The following is a 14,982-nucleotide window of genomic DNA, read 5'->3' as shown; positions in this document are numbered from 1 at the left end:
TCAAGTGTGTGAAATATGCTACCTAAAAGATGATGATTATTAGCAGTTAATATATTTAAAAAAAAATAAAAGAATTTGTTTCAAAGTTTGTTACACAACTCAGTAATGATGCATGGAACCAATATGGTTCTGTGCTGTTTGCAATGGGAGGGGGTAAGGCCTCACCTTGAGCAATGCACAGTCACTACTCATTCTTCTCTGCAAGTACTGACCTATAACCTTATAGCATAGTGAATGTTCTCTGGACAAATGAAGTTATCTAGACTGCCAAATGTCATAGCATACGGCACAGGATTTCAGGACAAAGCCTGTTTTAGTTTCAAATAAAAAAAGTTCCATGCAACTTTTTTTATTTGCACAAAAAGATGTATGATGTATTACTTTTTGTATTACCAGCTCGGCTGGTAAAAGACAATGATGCCTGTTTACTGCAAGAGCTGTACGTTTGAATCCCACATTAAATATGAATGCTGGTTAAATCTAACCGACCAAAAAAAAAAAAAAAGAGCAACTTTTTTTATTTGCACAAAAAGATGTATGATGTATTACTTTTTGAGCCAGACATTTATATAAAAAAAACATAAAAAGACTACAGTAAAATAAGCCTTAAAAAGAAAACATATCAAACTTCAATAATTATTTAATTCATATACAAAAATCAATATGAACAAGCTAAAAAGCAGCACAACAATCTTATATCAGGCAAATGCGTCAGCAGATTACTATGACTGTCCTAAGCTTGAAGCCTTCTCAATAAAATTTGCAAGACGAACATCTCTATCAGAAAGACCACTGACATCATGAGAACTAAGGGTAATATTGACTTTGTTGTAAACATTAAACCATTCAGGATGATGGTCCATTTTCTCTGCTTGCATAGCAATACGTGTCATGAATCCAAAAGCCTCAAAAATAAATAAAATATAATATTAATCTTCAAAGAAAAATATAAAATTAATAAAATTAAATTAAATAATAAAAATATAATTAAAAAATATAAAATATAAATATCACCACTCTTTTGCATATATTGCTGCCTTGTTACTATGGTGCAAATGCATCTTTGGCAATTATGTGAGCCAAATCTTAATTCAAAGAGCAAAAATTGAATTTTTGCTCTTTGAATTAAGATTTGGCTCGCATAATTGCCAAAGATGCATTTGCACCATAGTAACAAGGCAGCAATTGTAGCTGGAAAACAAACTGATGTCAAGTATCTTTAGTGGAGAAATGACTTCAGGTTACATACTGACTGCTAACCAGGGGCATTCCTTCAGTGGCGCAGAGAGGAGAAAAAGAGGAGAGGGTCTAGAACCTCCATGTTACAAGTTGTAACATTACAACACTGGTAAATAATCAGAACCGATCAAATATAGAACAGCAGAGCTCATCATTCTCATTTCAGTTAAGAAATTCAATAGGAAGCATTAAGATCATTAAAAAAAATATAAAATATAAAAATCACCACTCTTTTGCATATATTGCCATGATCCTTTTTGCTCATGTCACTACCTTGAATTTTTTTGGCAGAAGATAAGACTAGATTTGATAGATTTTTTTTGATTTTTTATTATTCAACTTGATAAAATATACATAGGAAGATAGGCAACAAAAAGGATTATTTACATATTATAAGAATATATATTACAGAAAAAAAAAAGGATTTTCTTTTTAGATATACAAGTGAAAGAAGGCAAAAGATACATCAGTGGTAGACAGGATTTGTCTTTTTTAGTAACAGTCAATATTACATTACAGTTCAATATCACTTTTAGTTATTTTTCAGATGAAGTGTTTCGTTGTCGGCAATCCAGAACAGGGTACCAGTTGGATTACACTTCTCTGTGAATTTTGCGAGAATTCTTATTTCTTTGAAAGTCTGCTTTGTAGTTTCCGACACAGGCTACACATGAGTTTGTTTCGATTCAGTGATGGATGGATGCTGGTAATTTCTTGTGTGCTTAAGGTAGAAACTGTAAATGATGGTCTTGGCACAGATGAAGAGGAAATTGCACATTCTGTGTCTGTTCTAGATAGATAGATTTCTTTTTTTTTTATTTAACTTGATAAAATATACATTAGAAGATGGATAACAAAAAGACTATTTACATATATAAGTATATATATATATTACAAAGAAAGGAAGATTTTCCTTTCAGATGTACAATAGAAAATGCAATAAATGAATCAACATTACAGTTCAGTTTCACTCTTAGTTATATTTCAGATGAAGTGTATTGTTGTCAATAATCCAAAACAGGTACCAGTTGGATTCCACTCCTCTATGAATTTTGTCGGCAATTCCACTCCTCTATGAAGTTCCAGTGAAAGTCTGCTTTGTAGTTTCCAACATAGGCTATTCATAAGGGTTTGTGCCAATTCGGTGATGGATGGATGCTGATTATTTCTTGTGTGTTTAGGTAGAAGCTGTAGATGATGGCCTTAGTGTAGATGAAGAAGGAATTGCATATTTTGTGTCTGTTCTCTTCCGTATGGACTAAATTCCAGTAGTCTTCTTGACTGTGTGCGTAGTTACAGGTGCTAAAGACAGTATTCAGGACATAGGTGATCACTGCTTTATTTACGGGACAGGTTAGATGTGTGTGTTCCAAGGTACCTGAAACTTCGCATAATAGACACAGATCTGTTTCTCCGAGCTGAAATTTGTAGAGCTTAGGAGAGGTGGCAAGATGTTATGCCATAGTCTCCACTGTATGTTGGAATCTGGTTTGGCATACTTTGATTTATATGGAAGATCCTACTGAAAACTGAGTGGCACGTGCAGCCTTGTAGATGAGAGGATTAAGGATGAATATACGAAGTTGGAGGTACTGACATGAAGAAGTGGTATATTTTCTTGTAGTTGGAGTGAAGAATTGGAAGCGAGGCTTCAGGTGATACAAGATGAAATATCGGCTCCGAGCAGTTTCTTCTGTTGATATTGCTTTTCAGTTTTTGGGTTCTTCATTGGTAGGATTGTGAATGTTTTCCACTATATGGTCTGGGTCTTATTCCTGCCCAGTTCCATGTAGGGAAAAGAAAGGACTGGCCAGTTGTGAGACTTGTTATGTTTTTCCGAAAATAGTGGTTCTGTAAGTACAGTGAGATGAAGTTCTGTGTTTTTCCACCGCTGTAGAGCATCTCTGTAAAAATGAGGTGGCTTAGGAGGAGATGGTGCAGAACTGGCCATTCGGAGGATTGTGGAAAGTGTAAGTCCTCTGGTGGATGATTTCATGATGTAATCAAAGGTGGTTACATAAGTATGATTGCACTGAAGTGTCTTTAGAAGGAAGATTATCCTGAAGGATCTAATCTTGTTTTTACCTCCCTTACTGAGTGGCTTGCAGAGTTCAGGGTATGTTGTCCAGTTAGCATTGTTCCAGAGGAAACATTTGATTGCCTTTTGAATGTGGTGGAGAAATTCTTCAGGGGATGTGAGTACTTTGAGTGTATGCCATAGCACACTTGCAGCCATCTGGTTAACTATTAGTACTCTTCCTCTAAGTGAAGACATGGAACGAATGCTGTTCCATTTACCTAGCACCTGTTTAAATTTGTGCAGCTGTGTCCAATTCAGTGTGTTATATATTTTGGTGTTACCAAGGTGCACACCTAAGTATGTTTGTCCTTCACCTGACCAGCTACATTTGATTGGAGAATCATTTCTAGCCTTCCATCTGCCTGACCACAAGCCAGTGGTGTTTTCAGAATTTAATTTAGCCCCTGAGGCTTGCAGATATAGTCTGTATGTTTCCTCGGTTACTGTCATTTCTTCTTCATTTTGGACTATTACAGCACATCAGGATATGCTGATAGGGTTATTTTTTGATGTGGCTCTATTATGCTGGTTCGTTTGGAGGCAATGATGTCGTGTGGTACTCTTTTTAAGAAGGGTTCAATGGCCAGTGCGTATAATTGTCCAGAGAGAGGACATCCTTGCTTGATCCCTCGAGAGTATGACAAAGTGCGAATGAACCTCTTGTTGATTTTTAAACAAAAGAGTGCATCTCTGTATAACAATTACATTGTTTCAATAATAAGAGGACCATAGCCAAATGCCTTTAGGACTTCATAGAGGTACTTGTGCTCTACCCTGTCAAAAGCCATCTCCTGATCAAGGCTGACAAGTGCTAGGTTTTCATGTTGGCTGTTTGCGATGTGGATGAAATCTCTTATTAAATGGAAGTTATCATGTATTGATCTTCCTGGGAAAGAGTATGTTTGATGTTGGCCAATAACTTCAGGTAGTGTTGGCTTTATTTGGTTTGCTATAACTTTGGAAATGATTTTGCAATCGGTATTAATTAGGAAGATTCAATGCCAGTTTCGGATATCCATATGGTCTCCCTTCTTTGGTATCAATCATGCTACTGAGGTCATGACGGATTGTGGGAGCCCATTGAGGTAGGCTTCTTGCAGTGTTTTGAGGAGAAGTGGTCCGAGTTGATTCCCGAAGACTTGGAAAAACTCTGACGTCAGACCACCAAGGCTGGGAGATTTGTTCTTTGGCAAGGATGTGCATGCAGTTTTCAGTTCATCTAGTGTGATTTTGTTTTCTAAGTGGTTCCGATCTGTTGCAGAGATTTTTTTTTTTTTGTTTCTTTCAGTATTTTGTGAATGGTATGATGGGATGTAGCTGTAGGCATTCTTGTAGTATTGTAGGATTTCAGAAGTGATTTTACTTGGATCTTCTGTGATGCTGCAATCTTGAAGTCTGATAGCAGAGATGGAATTGACTGCCTGGCATTTTTTTTCCAAAAAGAAAAAATATTTTGTGGTGGCATCTGAAAGATTTATTTGTGTGTGCTGCAATCTAAATAGGGCACCTTTTGCAGATAATTCTGAGTATCTTTGTATGGCTTGAAGGGCTGAATGATATTCAGGGCTTTCTTCTGGGAGATACTTGTCGGATTCTAATGTTCCTCTGTTGATTTTTCTGGTGACTGTAGACCTGCATAAAGGATTTTATTTGTGATTTTAGGTGGGGCCACCATGTTTTCATTGGTTCTGTATCACCTTTCAAGTGAGTGAGGTTGGTTATTAAAGCCCAAGTGTTTATTATATAATCTGGATCTTTCAGGAGGCATCGTTGAAGATTCAATAGGCACTTCCTGATTTGGATGCTTCTAAAGATAATGAAAGTTGCAACTTGACAAAGCAATGATCTGAGATGTAGGAAGGAATGTGTGAGATGTTTCTAACTAGAGGAAAAGGTGTGTTTAGAAATGTAGTATCTGTCCAGTCATGCTTGGTACAGTGGCCTATTAGTCACTGTGATTGTTGACCTCTGTGTGTAGGACTTCTTATCTGGATGTTGATGCTGAAAGATGTCGATGAGCTCATTATCATTTACCAGTATTTGAAGTATGTTTATTAATTGGCTACGATGTTCAGCATATTGAAGTTTGTCTTTTTTTTGGTCAAGAGTGCAACTAAAGTCTCCAGCTATTATGATATGTTCTTGGTCAATACTAGAAAGATGGTTTTGAATGAAATCCAAATTTGTAATGCCAGAGCATCCTGCTGTGGTATGTACATGTTGAACACATGCAAGGTATTATGGTTGGGTGCTTTTATGTGAGCATACAAGGCTGGTATATCAGCAATCACTTTCAGTTTGTAGGGAGATTGATGATGTACACCTAAGCTAAGTCCTGCTCCATGATGTTGTTGGTTTGCAGAGTGCTGTAGATCATAAGGCCACTCTGCCGATCTTCTGGATAAATTGGATGAGGAGTTGATGTTTGTTTCTTGCAGAAGTATTAGGTCTATATGATATTTTTGTATCTGGTCAAGGACTATTCTGTTACGTAAAGCAGAGGCACATCCTCTTGCATTTGAGAGAAAAAAGGCTCAACGACATTATGTTTATGAAAGTTTGATTGCGAGTTTAATCTAATATTGGTCCTGGTATTGTGTTTGTAGCCCATTAATTACGTAGTAGCTTCACTTACTCCTGTTAAGCTCTGCTCTGCTCTTTTTACATTTCAATTTCGAGTATAGGTCCTGAAGTTGAGATATTAGTTCCAGGATTCTTGTGGTGTATTTAAGGGCTATAGTTAATTTGTGAGGAGAGCCTCACACTTTTTGTATAAAGGATGACAGCTGTTTCATGGTTAGGGGACCCTCAGTGTGCAGAAGTTCCATCTCAGCTTCTTCCTTTTCTAAGTCGTCAAGTGGAAGTACAGCTTCCTCATCGTCTGGGAACTCTGTTTCTCCTTGGCTGGCTGCAGGTGATGAAAGGCCATTTTGAGTAGTTCCTTCTATTCGGATGAGGTTTTGAATTAGTGGGAGGCTGGGTTGGTGATTCAGGTTGTTGTGTCCGGGGATTGCTTTTAATTAGTTCGTCATGGTCATCTCTGTTGGGAGGATCCATGTTTTTGTGCTGTGAGACTTCGTTATCAGAGCCTTGGATCTCATTACTCGGCAGGTGTTCAAGAGCAACGTGAACCTTGTCTTTTCCAGTTCGGGATTTTCTTGGCTCTGAAATTCGTGATGGAGAGAGAATTTTTGGTTTACTTTTTCTAATGCTTTGATTTTCTTCATGTATGATGTTCTGTTCAACCGGTTTGCTATTCTGGGCTGGGATGTTTGGTGATGAATTGTTGGTAATATAGGGACGTTGTTTCCTAATGTGACCCTCATCATGACAGAAGAAGCACTGTGATGAGAAAGATAAGTAGGAAGTGTAGGTGATTCCATTTATGTCTGTGTTGATTAATTTTGGCAGGTTATGTAGTGCATAGCTGTTTGGAAAGTGCATTAATGCCTGTCTTTGGATGCTTTTGACATGGACAAATTCAGGCTTCTTCGTAGTTTCTGACAATGTGCATATTTTTCCTGTGACAGAACTGTATCTTGATAACATGGATCAAATGAGCTGATGAGGAATTTCAGGGGAAACGTTTGATACCATTACTTTTGTCAGGGCCAGTGCTATTGGGGCTGCTTTGAAGTGATAATCACTGATATCGATGCCTTTCTGTGGTAGTGTTTGTGCCCATGAGATGTGGCTGAAATACATCTGCATAATACCAGCTATGCGGGAAGCATCAGTAATAATTTTTGCAGGTACAATTTTGGCGATCAGTGTCAGATACTCTTCTAATGGGATGTTTTCTTTGGTGGCAAAAATAACAATTCCATTTTCTCAGGAAATGGCATTGGTAACAGTGGTAGTTATTTTTGCATTAATCGGTTTACTGCTGGCTGATGTGGCATTCGTGTGTGTGAGATCAGTGTTTTGGGAGATGATAGGATATTTACATTTGATACGACATTAGCATAAGATTTGAAATTTACTGACCTGTTTTCCGTGCCCATAGCTCCCGTGGACTTTGCTCTTCCTTCCAGATCCAAAGTCATAGGAATCTTTGCTTTGCTGAGTCAGTGGTAGTACAGGAATTTATGGTTGCCATGGCAGGTAATCCTTCGCCAGCAATAGCCACAGGTGAGGAGTGCAAGTGGTGAAGAAGGAATTATGGTGTCGAAATTGAAGATATATAGGAACTCATACACCAGGAGAAGAAAACTGTCATAAATCACTTATCACTACACTTACGCATACACAACTAGTATGAGTGGATAGCTCTCAGATTGAAGAATATATCTATATAAAAAGCTAAGTCCTTCCTTGTGGATAAACGTATAAAAGGTGGAAGAAGGTAGGAGCAGTATGAATGTACATGCAACACCTTGGCCACCTAGCGGATAGATAGATTTGATAGAGATAGACTTCTCAAATTCACATATACTGCTTCATTTCCAGCATTATGTAGTACATTTATTAACATGCAACAATTGGCAGGTTATCCCTAGTACACGATTAAGAAATATAGAGAGTGGGCTGTGTGGCATGCCCTCCTATAATGAGTCCTTGGACTCCTCATGAGTTGTCAAATAATAATAACAAATCAGATCATTCAGGTAGCAAGGATCAAGTGTCGGCTATTAATAATAGGCAACATATATACCATTACACTTTATATCTTTTAAATTTTTTTATGTAATTCTTACCACAAAAGGATGTGAACTGATAGTATATTAAAATCTGTTTTTTTGTGGTTTTTTCCTTAATTCAAACTTCTCTAGGATTAAACGTAAAACTTTTTCAAGCTATTTCAGACTGCCAATAAATGGGATGGGATCTCACCAGGTGAGAAATTCATATCACACATAAAAATTATTAAAAATGCCCATGATTAAGGCAGGAATCAAATGCACAGCCTGTTGAAGAGTGAATATGCTAAAAAAACTGTCAACCAGACTGGCAATATATACTTATTGTAACTTTTTAACAATAACTTACTGCACAAAACAAGAACAAAAATGTATTTATTAAGTTGTTGATATATTTCAGATTCAAATCAGCATCCACTAAGAGATCTCCAAGTTGTCCAACTTGGTCACACAATTGTGTACACTGTTTCTGATACTCCTGGCATTTATGCACAAACAGAGTTTGTTGCTCTTCATGAATATGTTGGAGCCTCAGATTGTGGGAATCAGTATGACCTGGCTGTCAGAGACAAATATACTAGCTGAGGAGTATGCAAGGTTCTGTCCCATGGCATTAGTTACAGAAGAAAAGCATGCTGGCAGTACATGGGAAGCATTTAAAAAGTAAATTAAATGGTGCAATTTAAGAATGTTTTCCTGGAGTTCAAAGAACAAACAGAGTAGAAGAGAAATAGATGAGCAATCATAATGACATTCTTAAGAAAAAGATGGTATAGAAGGAATACGATGTGCAGAAGGATGATGACACTCGTGAAAATTATAAGCAGCAGGCCAGAAAAATTATAACTATTGTAAAGAAAACTAAGTCTGAGTATGAAAATAAACTGGCTCTATAAGCCAATGACAACCAAAAAAATTATTAGATTATGCCAAAAAAAAAAAAGAATGAATGAACGTGAAAGAATAACTCTGCTGCTAAATGTAGATGGTATGGGGTGACTGATGCAAAAGTGTTTAATTAGTGCCCATTTTGCTAAAAGCTATCAACTTGGTGTATTCAACATTGAGCTCATTTTTACTGAATAAAGACTTAAGTATATGTGGAGGAAGTATGAGAGCTGTTGTATAAGCTAAAAATTCAGCAAAATATGGGCTGATAAGATATTAGAATGGATGCTAAAACAGTGTTCAGCTAAACTGGCTGATCCTTTGACCAAGCTATATAATTAACATTTCAAAACAGGGAAGATTTCATGGGAGTTGAAAAGAATGTATGGTAATCCATTGCACAAGGGTAGTGCAAAGATGGATGTGCTCGTCGAGTTATCACAGTACCTAGTGTAGTGATGAAGATTTTGGAAAAGTTGGTAAGAGCTTGCATATAGAAATGGGTGAGCAGAGAATCTATACTTTGCAATGAACAGCAAGTATACTAAGTGAAGGTCATGTTTGGGAACCTTGATGACATGTAATAATGATTTTATGGTTTATGTTAGACAAAAGGGAATGGATACAATGTAACACTTTTGGACTTTGCTGAGGCTTTTGACAGGATACAGCATGGAGGACTGTTGCATAAACTAATGAATATGGGATTGGATTATGAAGTATTAGCATGGATAAGAGAATGGCTGACTATTGGTATATTGGAGATGTGAGCCTGCAAGATTTAAGATGACCAGTGACATACCTCAGAGATCAGTCCTTGGTTGCTTGGTTCATTGGTACATTAATGACATTCGGCAGGATTTGACAGCTGACATACACAGCTATTTGCTGATAATGCAAAGATAGGCAGGGTAACCAGGAATGCAACTGGCATGAAGTCCTTGAAAAATGATTTTTTTTTTTTTTGAAGAGCTGCAGGTTTTAGTTGTTTGAGAATACTTTATGAGGAACACTGTTCCAGAAAACAGAGGTGGATGGAATAAAATAGGAGAATCGAGTTTTGTGTTGTACAGTAAAGGGATACTGGGTAGCTGGTGCTCTTGTATTAACAGGTGAAAAGTGGGAATGATGGTTACCGACTAACTGGAGTGGTGACCACTAAAATATCTGCAGAATAGCCACAATGCTAAAATAATGAATCTATGAGATAGAGGTCGAAGTGAATAAAGAGAAAATAAGCTGGAACTGTGGATATGTGAAAATGGATGTTGGTTCAATGTCAGTAATGTACAAGGGTGTGCTGAAAAGTTGTGATAATCAGCATGAATGAACTGAGGTAGAACCATGTAACTTACACATTATGCTACATGTTCGCCACCAATTGTTCTATACTTCTTACAAAGTTGCTGCATCATTTGCAATCTTCTGACAAAAAAAATCTTTCCACTGTTGCACAAACCAGTCCTCAGCTGCAAATATGTCTTCATTTCAAGTGTTTCTTAAGATTTGGGTATTGTGTGTTGGGTTTCATGAGCAGGTGCATTGTCCTGCAAAAGCAACACACCTCTACTCAATTTCCTGTGGAGTTTTTCCTGAAGAGTATCTCCTTCAATTCCTTCAGAGCTATTGAACAAACTGCTACCGTAACAGTTTCACTTTTTTTTTTCTTTTTTTTTTTTTGAGGTACTTGGTAAAGATTACACCACCCATATCCCAAAAGACAATGACAACAACCTTTCCTGCTGACTTTTGGGTTCAGAACTTCTTTGGCCATGGAGAAACTTTGTGTGCCCATTCCATTCACTGTTGTTTGGTCTCTGGGTCATAGTGACGAAGCCACGATTCATCAACAGTCACAATACAAGCCAAAAAATCTGCACTTGATTTCTCAAAATGACCTAAAATCCCTTGAGATGACAGCAAACCACACGTTCTCTCGTTTGGCTGGCATTCAAACATTTGGGAGACCCACTTCACTGAGAGCTTATGTATGTTCTGATGTTGGTGGATAATGACCCAGCTCGTTTCCTGGATATCACCAGTCTTTACAATATTTTTGGCTGGTATTCATCTATCATTAAGGATCATGACATGCACTGCATCGATGTTTTTAGGTGTGATCGCTGAGGAAGGTCTTCTACATGGGGGATCTATTGTCTCAAGATGTCCAGTTTTAAACTTGGCCGCCCATCTGGAAACCGTTGGATATGCTGGGGCACCGTCCCTTAAAGTCTCACACAAAGTTTGGTGAATCTCAGTTGCAGATTTTTCTTGCAGCATGAAAAACATGATAATGGCCTGCACCTTTGTGTCTTTGAATTTCTTCAAATCTCTAACATGTTTCCTTATACAGGTTGGCCATAATTAAAGAGGTGTTCAGAGCCCTACAGTGAAAAATGAAATGGATGAAGTTCAACTAAACTTGGTGTCAGTACGTTCTGGAACATGGGGTTTTAATTTACAGAAAAAAACAGTACAAAATTCTGCCACCAGTGGACAATTGGCACTAGAATCTCATGATATTTGCATAATTTCACTGTTTCTACTGACCAGTTGGTGGATATGAAGAAGACCAAAATGGATTTGCATCATTCTGATAAGACTCAAGTGCTATGGATTTAACCTTACCAGAAGGTGTATTTCTAGTCGAGCTTTATTATATAGTGAAACCTGTGGAGTATTCATAGCTTAAACATATACACGTGACCATAGTACTTAAATTATTTAATAAATAAATATTTCGTCCTAAGTATAAACATGAGTGTTTATACAAAGAAAGTGCTGAAGTCCTATGTCACAGACCCCATTTAAACCGTAATGACGTTCTTACTATCCCTAAAGTTGGAACATGGAATGAATAACACACAACGATCCAGCAATGCTCAGGCAATATCAAGGCAACTGTGTCATAGTCAACTGTGTCAAAAATCCTGCGTCAAATGCTGAGGTTTTCCCATCCAAGAACTCCCATACTCAAACTAGCTTCATTTTGATGTGGAAACTTGACTGTAGTTTGCCCTGATGTTCTTAGCTCGAATGAAGGGGGATAATGCATGGCTGTAGAAGATCTTATGGAATGACAAGCACATTTTTATCTGAATAGTAGTAACTCGCACAATTGTTACATTTGGACTGTGAATAACCCTCATGTGTTCCATTGGACCCTTTACACTTACCAAAAGTCACAGTGTGGTTTCACTGCATCATTTATTATCGGTACACAATGGTCAACACAATGAGTGTCGGTCGAACAATTATTATGGGAAACTAACTATGGGGTCATCGACTGGAGGAAGGAAAGATGGAAGTGGGATTTATATAGTGGCTAAGAGATAATTACATGAAACAACATGTTATACAGGGGACAAGAGGTTTGAGGGTGTTGAATCTGATAACAGCATCAGAAGATGTATCCATAACCAAGGTAATTCTCCCTCCAATTGGGGGAAGTGACAATGCGGTCTTGTTCTGGGAAGATGTCCAACACGTGGAGTTCTATGTCAAGAAGGGATTTATGTGCAATTATAAGGCTGATGATTATAAGAGACTCTTAAGTCATCTTCAAACAGTTAAGATTGAGAAGCTAAAAGAAAGAATGTCAGTAGTGCATGGCAAGTAGTCAGAGATTGCTTGAGGGTGGCAGTATCAGACTGCATACCCAAGGTCAGGAGGATAAATCAAGTTGGAATTAAGTGGATGAGTAGGGATATAAAGCAAGAACTGAAAAAGAAAAAAGAAATCATTGTGGAAGAAACAAAGGAAAAAATTATCTTGGAGTGACTAGTATGGTATGGAAGGCCAAAGTAAACATTTTTTTTTGTTATGTAGCAAGCAAGAGGAAAAATGACTATAGTAAAATGAATTTAAATAATGCTCACAGTAGGAAGGTGACTGAACCAAAAAAAAAAATAGTTGAGTTACCAAAAGTCACAGTGTAGTTTCACTGCATCATTTATTATCGGTACATAATGGTCAACACAACGAGTGTCGGTCATACAATTATTATGGGAGACTAACTACGTGATCATTTTGCAAAGGTGTATCATCCAGGTGATGATTTTACAGTTGCTGATGTAACAGAGATGCATATTAGCATTGAGTGCAGGAGAACTGGCTTTGCCTCTGACAAAGTTGTTCAATCTAAGTCTCATCTCCAGCATGGTTCCAAAGGAGCAGAAAGAGGGTAAGATAATAAAGGTGGCTCCAAGACACAGGCAAACTATAGACCAACTATCAGGAGTGGTTGTTAATGTATTGGAAAAGTTGGTTAAAGGTAAAATCCAACATTGGATGGATAGGGATGTGATACTCTATAGTGGCAGCATGACTTTATGAAGGGTAGATCCTGTCTTAGTAACTTATTCACATCATTTTATAATAAAGTGACAGCAAAATTAAATAAAGGAAATAGCTACACCATAATATTGCTTAACTTTGCAAAGGCATTTGACAGAATACCACATGGAAAACTATTACAAAAGTTGAAGCAGATGGGAATGGACACGAAGCTAGTAGCACAGATAGGGGGTGGCTAACAGACAGGCACCAAAGAGTAGTATATGATAAAGTGGAATCTAGAAGAATAATGGTGACTAGCGAAGTACCTTAGAGGCCACTACTCGATAATTTGTATATCAGATATAGGGAGAGATTTCAAGCATCTGGATTACAGAAAAAAGGGGAGACTTAAGGGTCAAAGCTGTATAATTGAGAAGAGACCTCCACATAGCCTTTAAAAGGAATGCAGAGAACCAGGGCTTCTGACATAATTTCCAATCCTCACCTTCTCGTGATGCACCATGTCAGGTATCTACCTGGATACTGAACGAATGAGGATGGGCTGGAAATCTGGGATTTAGAGGACCACATTGTATTCTCATTAGCATGAACCACAATTTCAAATGATGGTACAACATGATAGAATTTCATGTGGGCTGAGGCATCGCCTGGTTAAACAAGGCTCCCATTTGTTTTCACCAGGAAATCAGGGCAAACAACAAAAAGTCAGCTACTGGAACAAATCCTGAAATATATCCCAACTCAACATCACCAGAGTTCAAGTTCAGTACTATCAACATAAGAAGCCTGAATGGCAAAGAAATGGAGCTAACTGAGGAACTGAATAAGTACCAGATCAACATAATAGGGATGACTGAAACAAAAAAGACAAAAACCGGCGAGATCTTTCTGAGCAATAATGCAAAATGTTATATTCAGGCAATCGCAATCAAGGAAAAGAAGGAGTAGCCAACACTAAATAGGAGGTTAATCTTCTTGAATGGCAGGCAGTCTCAAGCAGAGTGATGTGGCCAAATATCAGAATGGGGAACTGGACAATGAGATTTATTTGTGCCAATGTTCCCACAGAAATTTCTAAGGTAAAAGTGGAGGAATTTTTTGAGGCTTTAGAGAAAGCAACTGACACAATGAAAAAGGAAAAATTGATCCTTGTTGGAGATCTAAATAGCAGAGTAGGAAATGATTGTCAGAAACTGTCATGACATGGACTTTGGACTTAATTGGTTATTACTAATACAATGTTCCAATATAAAAAAGTGCACAAATTCACACGGAGAGAAGTGGCAAGGAATAAGAAAAGTCTCATTGATTATTATTATCGATAGTGATGTTTTCTCCATGGTGCAGGACACTAGAGTATACAGAGGATTTGAAATTGGAAGTGATCACCATTTAGTCATGGGCAGGAAAAAATTGAATTTCATATTGAAAAGAATAACATGTAAGAAAGTTTTAAAGCGAATAAAAGTTCAGCAGCTCTCAGATGTGAACTGTAGACTAAAATACACAAACGTTATTCAAGAAAAAATGAAAGAGTTTGAGAACATTAACCAAACCTTGGAGATTCAGTGGCAAATCCTGAAGAAAACATTGATCGATTCAGCCAGAGAGGCATGTGGTGAGGTTGTCTGCAAGGATAGAAAAATCAGAACTCCATGATGGACAGAGGAAGTTAAAGAGGCAGTGAAGGCAAAGAAGAAAGCATATCAAAATTCCTGGCAAATAAGTGTGCTTCTGCTCTTAGAGAACACAGAGAAAAATGAAAGACAGTGTGTAAAACTAGCTAAACAAAAGTAATGGAAAGACTTTGACAAGAACACAGAAAATAAATACGAG

The 14,982-nt window shown here is 37.5% G+C and overlaps 1 protein-coding gene across 1 annotated transcript in view; it reads right to left on the bottom strand.

Moving 5' to 3' along the window:
- Positions 1 to 622: 622 nt before the first annotated feature.
- Pcd (pterin-4a-carbinolamine dehydratase) overlaps positions 623 to 14,982 on the bottom strand; it is a 50,162-nt gene continuing 35,802 nt past the window's right edge. The window contains exon 4 of the mRNA XM_090412585.1: positions 623 to 905. Within this exon, the coding sequence (XP_090268711.1) occupies positions 723 to 905 (183 nt within the window). The 3' untranslated portion in view covers positions 623 to 722. The remainder of the gene's footprint in view (positions 906 to 14,982) is intronic.

The sequence above is a fragment of the Typopeltis vanoorti genome, chromosome 23 (assembly GCF_054136105.1).
Source record: "Typopeltis vanoorti isolate ZY-2024b chromosome 23, IOZ_Tvanoo_1.0, whole genome shotgun sequence".
NCBI classification, from domain to species: Eukaryota; Metazoa; Arthropoda; class Arachnida; order Uropygi; family Thelyphonidae; genus Typopeltis; species Typopeltis vanoorti.
Note: the sequence above shows the minus strand (reverse complement) of the source record. Positions and strands in the feature narration are given on the sequence as shown.